The following is a 15389-nucleotide window of genomic DNA, read 5'->3' as shown; positions in this document are numbered from 1 at the left end:
CCCAAAAAAAAAAAAAAAAAAAAAAAAAAAGCATCTGAGACCTGAAGGAGACAAATACAATCCACATTGGGCAGACCACAAGCAAGACTGGCCTAGGCGAGAGGAAGGGCATCGGGAAAGTTTTTCACTAGAAGGAAAAGTTACCTTTAATTATTATCAGCTTCACTGAATCCCCACATTATTCATCTGTAATTTATTATTTACTAATTTTTAATATGAAAAACAACCTTACATCAGTTCAACTCGGGTGCTCTGTGGTGACCCAGATGGATGGGATGGCGGGGGGTGGGAGGGAGGTCCAAGAGGGAGGGGATATCTGTATATGTATAGCTGATTCACTTTGTTGTACAACAGAAAGTAACAACATGGTAAAGCAATTATACCCCAATTAAAAACAAACAGACTTGTATAACTGAACCTCTATGTTCCCATCACCCAACTTCAACAATTATCATTATCTTGCTAATCCAACTTCACCTACATTTTTCTGTAAAAAGAAATCCCAGATTTCTTTTAGCTTTTTGTATGTCAGCATGTTCCTAAACTGATACGGTCAAATTATTCGCTTATATTAACCTCAAGAAAATGGCTCAAATGTGAAGCACTAGTCATCAGGAAAATATCAATTAAAACAATTATCAATACACACCCACCTGAGTATCTAAAATTTAAACATTAAGGCAAAATATGGTGAGGGCATGGAGCAACCAGATCCCTAATACAACTGTGGAAGAAGTGTAAAACAAGAATAAATGCTTTAGTAAACTGTGGAAAGATGGAGGTCATGCAATCCAATTCTAGTTTAGAATGTATCCAGGAGATATGAACATGTCTTTCATAAAAGCTGACACATTCTATCCTGGACCAAACTCTACTTGTGCTCCTCTGAGCATTTTACAACTAGGCCTCAACTTTTGGACGTCTCTGTATTGTCCAATTTTAACAAGAATCCTAAGTCAGTTTAGCCGAATCCAATCCTCAGTATCTGGTCACTCTCGATCAACAGGGTTATTTCCCCAACACGCGCCCCCCCCCCCCACCCCGGCCCGTGTTATCTAATTACCCTAAATCCACCTTCAGCAAGTCCTGTTTGGTCAGTTAAGAAAAATACACCCCTCTCCCTTTGTTTCTTTCCTCTATTCCCCCCCACCCCGCCGGCCTTGCTCCTTGGGTATATTACATTCCCATTTGCACATGCATTCAAAGTAACTGAATTCAGTCTCTCTTCCACACTGCAAGACCCCACACAGACCCTCTTGAATAGTCTTCTTTACTCTAACAAATGTCATGAATAATTTAACATAACCACAACCTGGAAAAAACCCAGGTGTGTTCAGCACACAACAGAATTCAATATAGCAGTTATACCAAGACAGCTCAGACAATATTTTATCTCAAACATGTAATGCTGAGTGTAAAAAACTGTACAAGAATTTAAACTGATCTCATTTACAGGATGTTTAGTAACAGTCAAAAGCCAGTCTACAGCGTTAGAATTAAGGATACATGTGAGGTTAGATCTAAAGCTTAAAAAAAAAAATTTCATAAAGCTATTGCAATGTTATATTAAACTGGTTTGGTTCTTTAACAGTATCTCTTACTTGGTAGCGGCTGCAAGCATCAGTGTGTGGTAATAACGATTTATCAGCCAACAGAAGGAACCAAAAGTTGGACATTGGGAACCTCTGCCATCTCTGTTATCTGTTCCAATTAATTCTTGATCCTTAAATAGATCAGTGGGATTTATAATAAAAATCCTGTTTCTCTATATCCCTACCTTACACCACCTTCATTTATTCAAATACTTAAAACACAGGAATACTACTTATTTCATGAAGAAGTATTTCACAAATGGGTTTGGCAGATAACCAAAGAATATCACTTTCAAACTCTTCAGGTTGAGAGCACAGATTCATTTCTACCTCTCATTAAGTCACAACTGACAACAAAGATTGTATTCAACTCTTTATTTTAGTAAAATCAGAAAAAACACAGCACATGCAGTGCTAGCATCTAAAACTAATACTTTAAGCAGTTAATAAACTTACAGTGACTTGAGCTTCGATATTTACATTCATTCAGCAAATTTAATTCTATTCTAATTTACTGAAAATATTGCTGGTTGACAAAACAATGTAAAAGTCACTGATTATGGCAATACACAAAGATAACCACACGTTTGAGAACTACAATTTGCCAGACACTGAAAACCAAAGCAAACAAAGTATGTACTAAATAAAACTCTGAGAACCTTTAAAAAGGTGGACACTTCCTATCAGTGTTTAGAAGTGTTTCGTTAATATTTTAAGACAAAGGTATCAAAACCTTGGCATGTTGTAATTTCAAGTTGCCAATTTTGCCTTATATTTTGTCAGAAAGTTATAGCTACCTACATTGCCAATGCTGGGTCTGCTTAATTTGACTCAAGTTTAATAGGACTTAACATTAAAAGCTCACACTACCCTGAAATATTTTATTTCACATACGGTAACATTCAAGTGCCAGTGTTTTTGTACTTTTGGTCAAGTTTCTTTAAACTTCCAAAGAATCAGTTTTAGGCTTACAAAAATAAACATTTGTCAAAATGTTCAATAAATATTACACAAACTAGCAGCAAAAAGTATCTAAAATCTGTCGTGCGCAAATAGTTTTCTTCTCAACTATCATTCCATGGTCCCAAATAAAATTTTAGAATCTAGTTCTTACCACGCTGCGTTCAACAATTTCCAAGAGACAAAAATAAGACTGGAAATTTAAGGACACGCACACAAACATATATATAAAATTCTCTGAACGTGCAATAAAATAAGTATTCTGTAAAAATGTATGGGCAAAATGTACAAGAGTCTAAATCTATACTAGTTGAAATAGCACCGTAACAAATGACTTCAATACTGTCAAGTGCACCTACAATAAAGTTTTAGAACAAGGCACAATACACTTGAAAATCTATTGCACTTTAAGAAATTTTTGCCTTCTGAAGCCATTGTAAAGATTTGCCTATAAAGATCACTACATTCCAACCACAAAATCAGCACAGAATTCCAAGTGGCAGAGGCATTTTTAGTTGGTGAACAATCATCTTTGGCCAAATTTAGCAGAAAGTGACTATAAATACAATGGAAACCTACGCAACTAAAATACATTAAAACTGCACTATATAGAAATAACACCTTGCACAGTTTAGTACGTATTTCCAACCTGTGTGATCTCAAGGATTTCAGTGTTTGTTGTTACTCTGATTTACAACTCTACAAATGTAAGTCATTTTAACATTTCAATGCAGCCTAAACAGAATAAAGAGAACCTGCATTAAAATAAAAGCCTGCTGCACAATCCCTCCTGCTCATATCCTCTTTACCAAAACACATCAACAATAGCATGCAGTAAAGACCAAAATCCAAGCAGGCCCTTAAAAGGACTGGTCACTGGCATGGTCAACCATTTTACCATCTCAATTTTATTTATGGCAGGCATTAAAAACATCTCATTAGATAAAATTTCTGCTAAACACTTTTGTTATCCAAACTTTTAAACTTTTCCTATAATATGCCCACATTTGCCTAGCTTAGAATAACCTAAACATTAATAGAGGAACTGCTGTATTTACTTGCATTAACTTCGAAGAGTGCTTTGAAAAACATATGGATGTATTCATACATGCCACCTCATCATGACTGGAACGGCTTATTTTAAAGACTGCAAGTGCCCATCCAGGATAGAGTGAGCAAGTCAGAACTTCAACTTAGTACAGGCTGCCACATTAGAAACTAATTCTGCTGTAAGATGTTTCCCTCCCCACTCTGTAATTTATCAAAAAGTCCTAATGCAGGATACCATCCAAGATTTTTTCTTTTTAATATCTACAGATAAACTGATGATCCCTGTTAAGCTGTATCACACCTGTGTGCCAAGGTTTGATTTTAGACCAAGTTGAGTGGATTTACTTTGTCAAAACAATTAAAAACTCGAGCATTACTGAGACAACAGGACATCAAAATAATAAGTGGCCTAAAGTTTAAGTCACAGTATATTAACAAACAAATGATCCTCAGTCACAAAATTATAAATGCAGTTTGGGATGGAAATAAGCAGGAGGGGAGTTAATCCAAACTACAGCAATTAAGTTTTCAAACCAACTTTTAATAGGGTTGTTGACTGTTCCTTTCTTTTTTTCCTTTGGCTTTGAGCTCCCTTGAATTTTCAGGAGAATCACAGTTGGTAATGTACTGCTAGTTCTTGAAGCTACACGGTATAGTCTGGCTAAGTTACATGTGGTTTCCATATTAGCTTTTTCAAAAGGATGACTTTGCTGTGAAGTGGATTCAGTTGCCCCACCAGTCAACCCCCTGAGAACTGCAATTTCCTCCGTATCCATCACTACTGTAGAAGCCTCCATAGCCACCTATCAAGAAATGTTAAAACAGACAGATTAGGTCAGCCATTTTAAGTATCTTTTCTCTTGCTTCTCAACTACTTTAATATAAGCCTAATAAAAAAGGATTAACTCTTAGTGTTGGTTTTTGTGTTCTTTGAAATAAAATTTCTCCAATAAATTACACTTTGAAAAACAAGGAGAGGGCGGGGAGAAAGCCCTTGCCAAAAAATAAAAGGGGAAAAAAATTAACATTACCTCCACCAAATCCTCTGCTGCTGCCATGACCACCTCCACCACTGCGGCTGCTGCTTGCATTACTACTAAAACTAGAACTGCCAGAACCGCTACTTTGTCGATAGTCTCGGGCACCAAATCCTCCACTGAATCTGTTATTACAAGGAAAAAGATTATGTGGTGGTTTTACAAATACAAAATTGAATTAAAATGACAATTCCCACGCCTAAACTTCCCAATTCTCAGTTTCAACTCAACTTCCTCTGATAGTGGTTCTGACATCTAACTACTCCATGTCAACCTTTCTAAAAATATCCCATGCCCAAAGTATGTAAGTAGTGGTAGTGTTTTAGTTATTTAAGTTGGACATAACTTCCTGCCCCAAACAAATAGTAATAATAATGAAGGTTCAAAACAATCTGTACCTCTTAGAACGCCCACGATTGCTACCCTTATACTGGTGTTCATAAGCCATATTTTCTAACCAAGATGGGACTTCTTGTTTAGCTTCAACAAGAAGGTCCAACAAATCCTTTGTGATATTTATATTTCTTTCATTGAAAAATGACGTGGCAAGACCTACAAGAGTCCAAAAAAAGTACAATAAGTCTAGGCTTCCATAGTCATATAGAACATTAATTACAACACAAAAATATAACTTTATAATTTGCAATATAATCAAATTACAAACTAAAACAAAAACTTCTACATGTCTAACATCTGATGTCAGCTTTCCCTTTAAAGTAATGTTCTAATGTTTAAATTTCTGTGTTAAACCATCAAGCAACTGAACACTTTACCAAGGTTTCCTACACGTCCTGTACGGCCAATTCGATGTACATACTCCTCAATATCACTTGGCAAATTAAAATTGATAACATGTTTCACATTTGAAATGTCTAGTCCTCTTGCTGCCACCTAAAAAAATAATTTTTGTTAAAATACAGCAATACTCAAACATGTTTAACTGAAAAAAAAAATTAAAATATACACACAGCAGTAGCCACTAGAATCGGGCTTTTTCCTGAGCGGAACTGGTGAAGGGCTTCCTCTCTATCTCTCTGTGATCGGTCCCCATGGATACTGGTACAAGCATATCCTTCATGGTATAAGAAATCCTCCAGAGAATCAGCACCCTTTTTGGTCTCCACAAAAACTAAAGTCAGTGAATTCTTCCCTGAAAAATTATATAAAATGTTTTCTTTACTAATAACAACTTTGCATCACAAGTATTAACTGGTTTGTTAGTTCTCTTTGCACTCAGTAAGGATGCACATGGAGATAATTAAAAATAAGCTTGGTTTTAATGATTAGAAAAGTGGGCAAAGGAAGGGTAGGGTACAAGCTCAAGAAATCCAAACAGAGTCTCTTCTTTACACCTAACAATATTATTATTCATAATTTTACCTGTTGCATTTAAGAGGTCAAGCAGAAATGACCGTTTATCTGACTCTTCTACCCAAACTACTTTCTGTGTGATGTTCTCAGAGGTAGAGCCAACTCTACCTACGGCCAGAAATATATATTCATCCAAGAAATCACGAGCAAGCATCTGGAAGAGGGAAGAAGGCGTTATTTTCTACTTTGTTGAAAATTGTGTTAATTTATCACTTACAAGCACAAATGTTCTATAAAAAAATAACTACCTGAATTTCCTTAGGAAAAGTAGCACTAAACATCATGGTGTGGCGGACACCCTTGGGTGGCATAGTATCTTCTTCAACTATACGACGTATTTGAGGTTCGAACCCCATATCCAGCATCCTATCAGCTTCATCCAACACTAAGTATCTGTTATGAAAAAGACTCAGTTAAGAATTTGATGAGAAACTGTTGACTATAGTTGTGTATGTAATTAATTATGCTAATATATTCATTTTAACATTCTGGCTTCATAATTTAATACATGTGAAACACAGATAGAACACATAACCAAATTAGCTGTTATTTGATTCTGTTCCAATGAATCACACAGGTTAACTCTAACACTAATAAAATACTACGAAACTGACGCTCACTAACGTAAACATTAGTTACAAACCATATATAAAAATTCACTTACTTGCAGAAATCTAACCCAATCTTTCCTCTTTCCATCATATCCACCAGGCGACCTGGAGTGGCGACTAACAAGTGACATCCACGTTCTAAGTCTCGAATCTGCTGACCAATATCAGCACCACCATATACCACACAAGGACGAACTCGAGACCGGTATGAAAACTACAAGCAATAATTTATTGTTTATAAAAACATCACTAGAATCAATGAAAAAGGCAATGATCAGTAAAAATGCATATTTACTTTTCTGGCTTCCTCATAGATCTGTACAGCCAATTCTCTAGTTGGGGCTAAAACCAAGGAGATTGGATATTGTTTACGACGTCCATACCTTCCATTTTCCTAAGAAGTAAGGACAATTTATACATTAAGCTCAAAGACTCAAAACTTTTTTATTCATTTCTGAAGTTCATGACAGCAAAATCCCCTCTGTAATTTAAGGATTACACCCAAACAGGTGTTTTCCTTGAGTAAATAGATTGAAAAGGAAATAAAGTATATTTGGCTTCATTTAGAAAGAACGGTGCCAACAGATATCTACAAAAATTTTTCTAAGCAAAAACTATTTATTTCATAAAGGAACGGAATCTTTACCTTCACAGCCTTCAAAGCCTCGCCTGGACCATCTGTATAAATTTGACTCAAGATGGGCAAAAGGAATGCCGCAGTTTTTCCAGACCCTGTTAGAAAATATTGTCTTATTACATTTGAATAGTAATTAAAGTATTCTAAATGCCCTTTTAGTGAAAAAAAAGAATTATTTTCTGCCTAATTTTCTGAAATATATAGCATATTTATACAGCTAAGCAAAGAATGCCAAATGATTTCTGTTCTCCATTTATAACAATCCAATCAACATACACTTCTCTGCAATTTAATCTGTACAACACAAGAATTTTTCTTCTAAAATGGCATCAACTTCTATTTCAATACTTCCTTGTGTTATTCGGTAACTGTGAGAATGTCAGCAAACTTTCTGAAGAGTCTAATAACAGAGGACTTTGCAGGTCATTCTGTTACTTTGCAAAATAAAAACCATGGGTACTAATTTCTGTACTAGAACTTTGTTTTAAAAAACAGGTAACAGTGTTGGCCCAAAGGTCACAGATATAAATGACATAATTTATTTCTTAAAAAAATATTAAAAATAACAAATGACTGAAGTTTATATATTTATATACACATACCACTATATAAAAAGAAACTCAATATATAAGTTTAAGATTTGCCATCTTTTACCTACGCCAAATTCTGATAGAGGAGTAAACACTACCTCAGCCCTCTTATTTCCTAATTCATGAAGTACTAGGGGATGGGAGGCACCTCCTCCTTTCCCTGTCCACATTTTTATGAATCATAGACTCTTGGCTCTTCCCTGATTTTGGATTTCCTATTCCAATTATTGTTAACTTTCCCTGCAGAGAATTCACAGGAGGGGAAAATTATGAACTCAGTGGAGAGAATGTTAGCAATATTAATTGGCTGATAATGTGCTACAGAATTCCCAAGATGCCCCGATGAAAATACAAGTTTCACCCAAAGGATCCAAAGACATAAGAGACATCCCCAGCTAATCTTTACCTGACACTAAATCAGACTAAATACGGGACTCTGGCCTCCCTACATAATGTACTGTTTTTAAAGCTAGTCAAGTTATTCTTCATTAATGAGCTTACCTGTTTGGGCACAAGCCATCAAGTCCCTTTTTCCTTTAATAATAGGAATGGCATGTTTTTGCACTGGAGTAGGACGAGTGTAATGAGTAAGCTCAATGTTACCCATGATAATTTCTCCCATCTCAACATCACTGAACTGTCAATGAAATTTAACCAGGTTAATCAAATACATATAAAACTAGAAATTCCTTATGTTCTGCTGCAGTTTATGTGTTTTATGTTAACATTAGAACGTAAGTAACCAGCCAAATGTCTATTTGTGGTTAAATGTATAGTTACTTTGGATTTTACATTAAGGTATCAAGGTATTTTTAAGAAAGTGGACTCCTGAGGGATCTAATCTACAACAAAGTAGTTTTGATTTTTTTTTTATATTTGACACATTTTCTGTTTTAGGATTATTCAAAATGGTGACATTAATCTCAGTCTCTCCTTTTTCATAACCCAATGAAATTTTTAGCAATAATTTTAAAGAACAGTTAAAAAGTGAAACAAAACAACTTACACTTTCAATATGTGGAGGACAGTTATTGCCGGTTGCCTCTACTGGTATGTCATCGTATTTCTCAAAGTTAATCCCAGTGTTTCCTCCAGAAAAGAGTTCCCTGAAACCAAATCATTACTACATATATCGTACTATGTGCTAAGTTTCATATCAACAACTTACTGCTCCAGGGACTTCCCTGGTGGTGCAGTGGTTAAGAATCCGCCTGACAATGCAGAGGACACGGGTTCAAGCCCTGGTCCACGAAGATGCCACGTGCCGCAGAGCAACTAAGCCCATGCACAACTACTGAGCCTGCGCTCTAGGGCCCATGAGACGCAACTACTACAGCCTGCACACCTAGAGCCCGTGCTCCCCAACAAGAGAAGCCACTGCAATGAGAAGCCCGCGCACTGCAACAAAGAGCAGCTCCCGCTTGCTTCAACTAGAGAAAGCCCGCGCACAGCAACGGAGACCCAATGCAGCCAAAAATAAATAAATAAAATAAAAAACTGAAACGAAAATCTTACTGCTCCAAGCGTTCACTTGGTGGAAGTGGTTTTGACCAATCGTCTTCATCTGACTTGTGACACCAACGACTGCGACCACTACGTTCAAATTTGCCAAAGCCAGTTCTGTCACCACGACTGCCAATACCATCATTCCGTTCACGATCATCAAACCTAAACAGCACAAGCAACTGATCAGAATAGTCATTTGGCCAATATCATATTATCATCTCTCCAGAAACATACTTGCACATTAGTAATTGAATTGTTGGTCACAAGTAACTGTCGAAGATGTCAACAATTCAATACTGGGTAACTCATTTGTGAAATAAGACTCTCTAATTAACCTGTGGTTATGTATAATTTATACATCTTTAATTAAAAAGCAGAGGAATAGGGCTTCCCTGGTGGCGCAGTGGTTGAGAGTCCACCTGCCAACGCAGGGGACACAGGTTCGTGCCCCGGTCCGGGAAGATCCCACATGCCACGGAGCAGCTGGGCCCGTGAGCCATGGCCACTGAGCCTGCGCGTCCGGAGCCTGTGCTCCGCAACAGGAGAGGCCCAAGAGTGAGAGGCCCGTGTACCGCAAAAATACAAACAAAAAAAAAACAAACAAAAAAAAGCGGCGGAATAACATATTAATGTCAACTAAGTTGTATCTGGCTGTATACAAGTGACAAGACTAAGGTTTTTCGGGTTTTTTCTGTGGTATGATGGCTATAATTCCTGCCTATAATTCCTGTTTAACAGATTAAACTTAGTAAACTTTTGTTTAAAATCTCATCTATAGTGGGACTTCCCTTGCAGTCCAGCAGTGGTTAAGACTGCACTTCCACTGCAGGGTGCGTGGGTTTGATCCCTGGTCAGGGAACTAAGAAAATCTTATAATAGGATGGTCTGTTAATGAAAAGAATGAGAACACATCAAACTAAGAACTGATTCCTCAATTGCTACTATATACACACCCACAAGCTGAGAATAACTTACCTTCCCTTTGATCCACTTCCTCGATCACTGAAGTAACTGGACTTTCCTCTTGAATCTCGAGACCCAAAACTGCTGTAGGCATCCTTGTCTTTACTACAACTCCACTCTGAACTGTCCTTATCATAAAATCCTTCCAAAAGAAGTAAAAATTAGAGAAGGTGACAATACTTTTACAAGATTCCAGTCTTTTCAAAGACATAGCCTTCCTTTATCTTACCCTTGGGGAGCCAAGGGTCATTGGAATTATTATCAAAACACTGGAAAAAAGAACCAAGATTGAGATAATTATTTTGATTAAGAAACAGAGTTTTCCTATCTTTAATTCTCTTTTCCATTAAGAAATTATTATATTAAGCAAAGTAACCTCATGGAATAAGAGCAATGTACTGAATGAATACCACCCCTAAGAGGGTAATAGTTTCATGAAACACAAGTATACTACTGATATGTTACATACCATTATCATACTAATAATTTAAGATTCATTCTTTTTAAATGTCAATGTTTGCTGTCTACCAAAACCAATAAAATAGCTTACTCTAAAGTGATTATTTTAACAAAACTGTGTGACAAGCCCCTTTTAAAGATATGACTGCTCTCAAAGGAATGCCAAATCCACCCCCTACCCCAATTTTTAACCTCAATGGCAGTAGTTAGATCAGCTCTAAGTTAGTTTTTTAGTTATGTCCCATCCCTAAATATTAATCTCACAAACGCTGAATACAAAAGTAGGTCAATTTAAAATATACACTATATGGCATATATAAATTTCAGAATTCCCAACTAAATAAAACATTATTCTGTTTCAGGTTAACCACCAAAATAACAGTTCATATAATTGTTACTGTGCTCTGCATTTATGTATACTATTATCAAATCCTAAGAATCCAACAATATTTTCCCAACTATAAGTTTAGTGAGAACCAAGTACACCAAGAAAAAAGAAAACTCCCGTCCTTGCCTGTGGACATGTCTCCAGGCACATCACAGATAAATAAAAGGAAGGTGACAAAAAGTTAACTCACTCAACAAATGATTAAGTTGAGAATTTAACTAGATTCATACGTTTCTTTAAATATTCTGAAGTTTACAAGTTAATGAAGTTACTTTCCCTCTGCTTTACAGCTCCATCATGAGCCAGCCAAGTGACGAATGGTCTTTGCTAAGTGGAAAAAAAGACTTAGATTTTTAAGGTCTCTTCCATTTAACTTCCTAAGATGCTGGTAGTACTCCCCCTTTGAAGCAATTACACCTTAGATGCAATTCCAGCCAAATATTCTGAAGAATACCCATGATGAAAGAAACTGCAGTTACACTGAAAAAAGAATACTCTTATTACCTAACCGATGTTCCAGTAGACATATACAGACTTAGAAGTCTGCAGCTGGCAACAACAGACTACATATGGAGGCACCACACCCAACCACAAGCTAGTTTATTTACACCCTTCCCACCCCTGCACCCCACCCCTTCGTTATCCACCACCTTTTGGCTTCAAATAGTTTTCCTGACTTTTCCTTCTCTTGAAAATTTCAGGACACCCGTGTTGGTTAATATACAGCACTCAAATCATCATCACAACAGTATGTTCCTAATAACTTAATCACTCATTAAAAACTTAATACTGAAAGACACCAGGTGTTTTAATAACATTTCAAACAAAATCTTTCAAATGAAGGAGTTCAGCAAAAAGGTGAGACCAGACTTCTCTAACCTACTGAGTGTGCACAAAGATGCAATCCTGCAATTCCCAACTACTCCGCAATAACCCCATTTTCACTGAGGCAACATTTTAAGAGCAAAAAGTAGGACTTGTTTTGTGGTCTGTTTTACATAATAAGGCATCCCCAGATATACAAACATACCTCTTTCAGACTGAAATCAGGCTATCAACGTTTACAAAGAGATAAAAAGCACTAGTAAAACTAACAGTTTGGGCTCAAAACTAGTTAAAAGAAATAAGAATTACACATTATGCAATATTAGATGAACTCTTTCAAAGTTAGGAAGTACTAGTTCTTAAAAACAGAAAGCAGCACTGGGTGGGCAGGGGCAGGCATGTGTATACACTTCCCAAAGTTATCTCATTTCTCCTTCTTTGACTAACTTTCAAAACACAGAAAAAGTTGAATACTAAGTTGCCATAACCACTTACCTTTAGATGCTTCCCTGTTCCTTAAGTGAGGAGGTATATAGCGCCCTTCTGTAAGAAAATATAAAATTAAAAGTTTATCATATCCTTTAAGACACAGTTTTGCAAAAATGTCTATTAAAAAACTAGTCCTAGGGCTTCCCTGGTGGCGCAGACCTAATCCTAAAACCAAATACATTTCAGTAGCTACTAGTGGTTACTCAAAATTTTTAAAAAGCTCTGCTCTTTCAGGAAATTATTACATGAATTATAACCTTTAACTAACAATTATAACCATTAATATATACAATAAAACTGGATACTAAGAGAAAAAGGATATGTACTAAACCAACGGACCAATTTTAACTAACCAACAAGAGGCTTTGCTTCCATTTCAATAATATGAATACTAAACAATAAACACTTGACAGCTGTAAAGGGAAAACGATTCTGAAAAGGAACTGATAGAAAATCCAAACTGCTAACTTAATTAAGTATTTGAAACTGTCTACTGGTGGAATTAAATCCTTTTGATATTCATACAATAGCAAATAAGATTTGATATAAATTAACCAGACTTGAAGAGGTTTTTCAGGGTACACCAACTACTCTCTTGGAAATCTGGGTCCAAGGTGAAATCTGCTGCCACATAACAGAACACCAACTTCCTGTCCCTATCCACCTAACTGTGACACTAATGTCTAACAAGTAGCAAGTAAATAAAAACAATCCAGAAACCCCACTCTCCTCCAAAGATTTAACTTCTTTTCAAAAAAATTTAATAACATGGCTAACATAGAATTTAACATTTTAAATTCTAATTACCACCCAAGAATCAGTAGAGCCAGGTTCCATCTGTTCTCCAGAACCAGGCTCAGGTTCTCCAGGGGGAATGAACAATACCTATAGCACACAGGTCTACAGGTTCCCTTTATCAGGTTTAACACATTTCAGGCCAATTCACAAGAGGGACTGACATATCCCCACCTCCGTATTTGGCCAGGATTCATACTGGGAATAATTGGTTTCCTAAAAGTGTGACTATTACGTTAACTTTTTTCTGAATGATTATGTTTCCACTGGAAAACAACCAGTGTCATCTTATCCAAACATGCCAAAATACTTTATAAATTCATAGGGCAACAGAACATTTATTTATTTATCTATTTATTTATTTATTTAGCAGTACGCGGGCCTCTCACTATTGTGGCCTCTCCCGTTGCGAAACACAGGCTCTGGACGCGCCAGCTCAAAGGCCATGGCTCACGGGCCCAGCTGCTCCGCGGCATGTGGGATCACCCTGGACTGGGGCACGAACCTGTGTCCCCTTCATGAGCAGGTGGACTCTCAACCACTGCGCCACCAGGGAAGCCCCCGGAACATTTTTTTAATTTAGACTTAGTAAGTTCAATGAAATATTAACATTAAGCTCTAATAAAGATTCTAAATAAACAAAAACTTTACTTACTGCTTGCTGTACTTCCTCCTCCACTCCGATTATCAGGGGAGTTCAGGTCTAGACCAGAAAACTAGGAGAACAGAGATATTAATAGCTCTTACATGCTGACACACTACATACACTAAGGGAAAAATCAAGCACAGACAGCATTACAAAAGACAAATCAGAAGTCCTAAATTCTAGTCCCACCCTCTAGCATTTACTAGCCAGCTTTGTTTTTAAGAACACAAGTCTATAAATTATGGCAAATGCAAAAGGTAGGGCTTGGGTGCCAAGTAGTACACCAATATAGATAATTCATTCACTCAAAACAAGCTGTCCCTCTAACAGTCTTCCATAGTAAAATCTCATCAGTTACCAAAACAAATTTTGTTACCATTTTCTCAGAGCCACTGATTTCCTCAGTGGCATTATTTTAAGCCTGAAAAGTATACCTGAAAAATGTTACAGCAACCTTAAGATTCTTTGATTTCTTTATTCCCTAAAGACTGTAAATTAAAAAAAAATTTTTTATTTATATTGAAGTATAGTAACTTTTTAACTCCAACAAATTCCTAAGCAGCAACAGCACCACTCATCATTTAGTCACTTATCACTGAATCATTTAATGCTTGCCACATCATGAAGACAATATTTGTATCTCCCATTTTAGAGATAAGTTCAAAGAGACTGATGGTCAGTTGGCCCAAATGACAATCTTTTTACAAGATAAGTATCTTTAATCTCAATTCCTACCTGTCCCTTTACACTGATGGGTTTCAATACTATAGAAAAACAGTTATTTCACTTAACTGCATTTCTTAAGAACTAACCAAGAAATAACCAGAAGTAGTGAAAAATTATATATGCCAAAATAAATCTTAAAAGGTACAAAAGATCAAGGAGCAATACTGACACCTGTTTGCAAAAGAAATCTGCTATACAATAATGTTTATAAATACTACGTTAAAAGTTCAAAATTAATATTACCAAATTTACATGCGTCTTCAATCAAGATACTACTTTTCCACCTCGAATTTGGTTATTACTAAATTCTAACGGTCCAAAGGGTATAGTTTATGAAAAATTAAATGGATCCCATCTACACAGAAAATACTACAAATGTGATTGCCTGTACTCTTGGTATCAGATTTTGAACTTTCATGCTCTCTTTAACCTATCAAGTTTCAGCTCAGAATACTGCAGGCGTTGATAACCGTATCTTTAGGGGAAAAATACCCTCAAAGAAGAATGCTGTGAAATCCCTCAAATTATACTACTTATAACAAAAATAAAATTTGGGATAAAGTACTGCCATTAGGCTTTAACGACAATTTACGAGTTCATAAAATATTAAAGGTTTTTGCCCTAAGTCAATTCTCACTATTAAACGTGGAAAACAGAAGCTGCGATAAGGTGTTAACTTAAGAGTCGAAGCGACTGATGAAGAGTTTCCCAGGACCTAACACCGCAAAAATGAAATGGGGCTCT

The 15389-nt window shown here is 36.3% G+C and overlaps 1 protein-coding gene across 3 annotated transcripts in view; it reads right to left on the bottom strand.

The window, feature by feature from the left end:
- Nucleotides 1–4122: 4122 nt before the first annotated feature.
- LOC112396076 (ATP-dependent RNA helicase DDX3X-like) overlaps nucleotides 4123–15389 on the bottom strand; it is a 14564-nt gene continuing 3297 nt past the window's right edge. For all 3 annotated transcript variants that reach the window (XM_024739589.1, XM_024739603.1, XM_024739595.1), the window contains exons 3-18: nucleotides 13929–13989; nucleotides 12485–12532; nucleotides 10330–10459; nucleotides 9364–9516; nucleotides 8855–8954; nucleotides 8350–8485; nucleotides 7268–7353; nucleotides 6917–7015; nucleotides 6675–6835; nucleotides 6259–6403; nucleotides 6020–6164; nucleotides 5608–5789; nucleotides 5413–5530; nucleotides 5038–5191; nucleotides 4634–4764; nucleotides 4123–4405 (exon numbers count right to left, since the gene is read on the bottom strand). In XM_024739589.1, the coding sequence (XP_024595357.1) occupies nucleotides 4326–4405; nucleotides 4634–4764; nucleotides 5038–5191; nucleotides 5413–5530; nucleotides 5608–5789; nucleotides 6020–6164; nucleotides 6259–6403; nucleotides 6675–6835; nucleotides 6917–7015; nucleotides 7268–7353; nucleotides 8350–8485; nucleotides 8855–8954; nucleotides 9364–9516; nucleotides 10330–10459; nucleotides 12485–12532; nucleotides 13929–13989 (1929 nt within the window). In that variant the 3' untranslated portion in view covers nucleotides 4123–4325. The remainder of the gene's footprint in view (nucleotides 4406–4633; nucleotides 4765–5037; nucleotides 5192–5412; nucleotides 5531–5607; nucleotides 5790–6019; nucleotides 6165–6258; nucleotides 6404–6674; nucleotides 6836–6916; nucleotides 7016–7267; nucleotides 7354–8349; nucleotides 8486–8854; nucleotides 8955–9363; nucleotides 9517–10329; nucleotides 10460–12484; nucleotides 12533–13928; nucleotides 13990–15389) is intronic.

This window comes from Neophocaena asiaeorientalis, unplaced genomic scaffold (genome assembly GCF_003031525.2).
Source record: "Neophocaena asiaeorientalis asiaeorientalis breed wild unplaced genomic scaffold, Neophocaena_asiaeorientalis_V1.1 scaffold855, whole genome shotgun sequence".
Lineage (NCBI taxonomy): Eukaryota > Metazoa > Chordata > Mammalia > Artiodactyla > Phocoenidae > Neophocaena > Neophocaena asiaeorientalis.
Note: the sequence above shows the minus strand (reverse complement) of the source record. Positions and strands in the feature narration are given on the sequence as shown.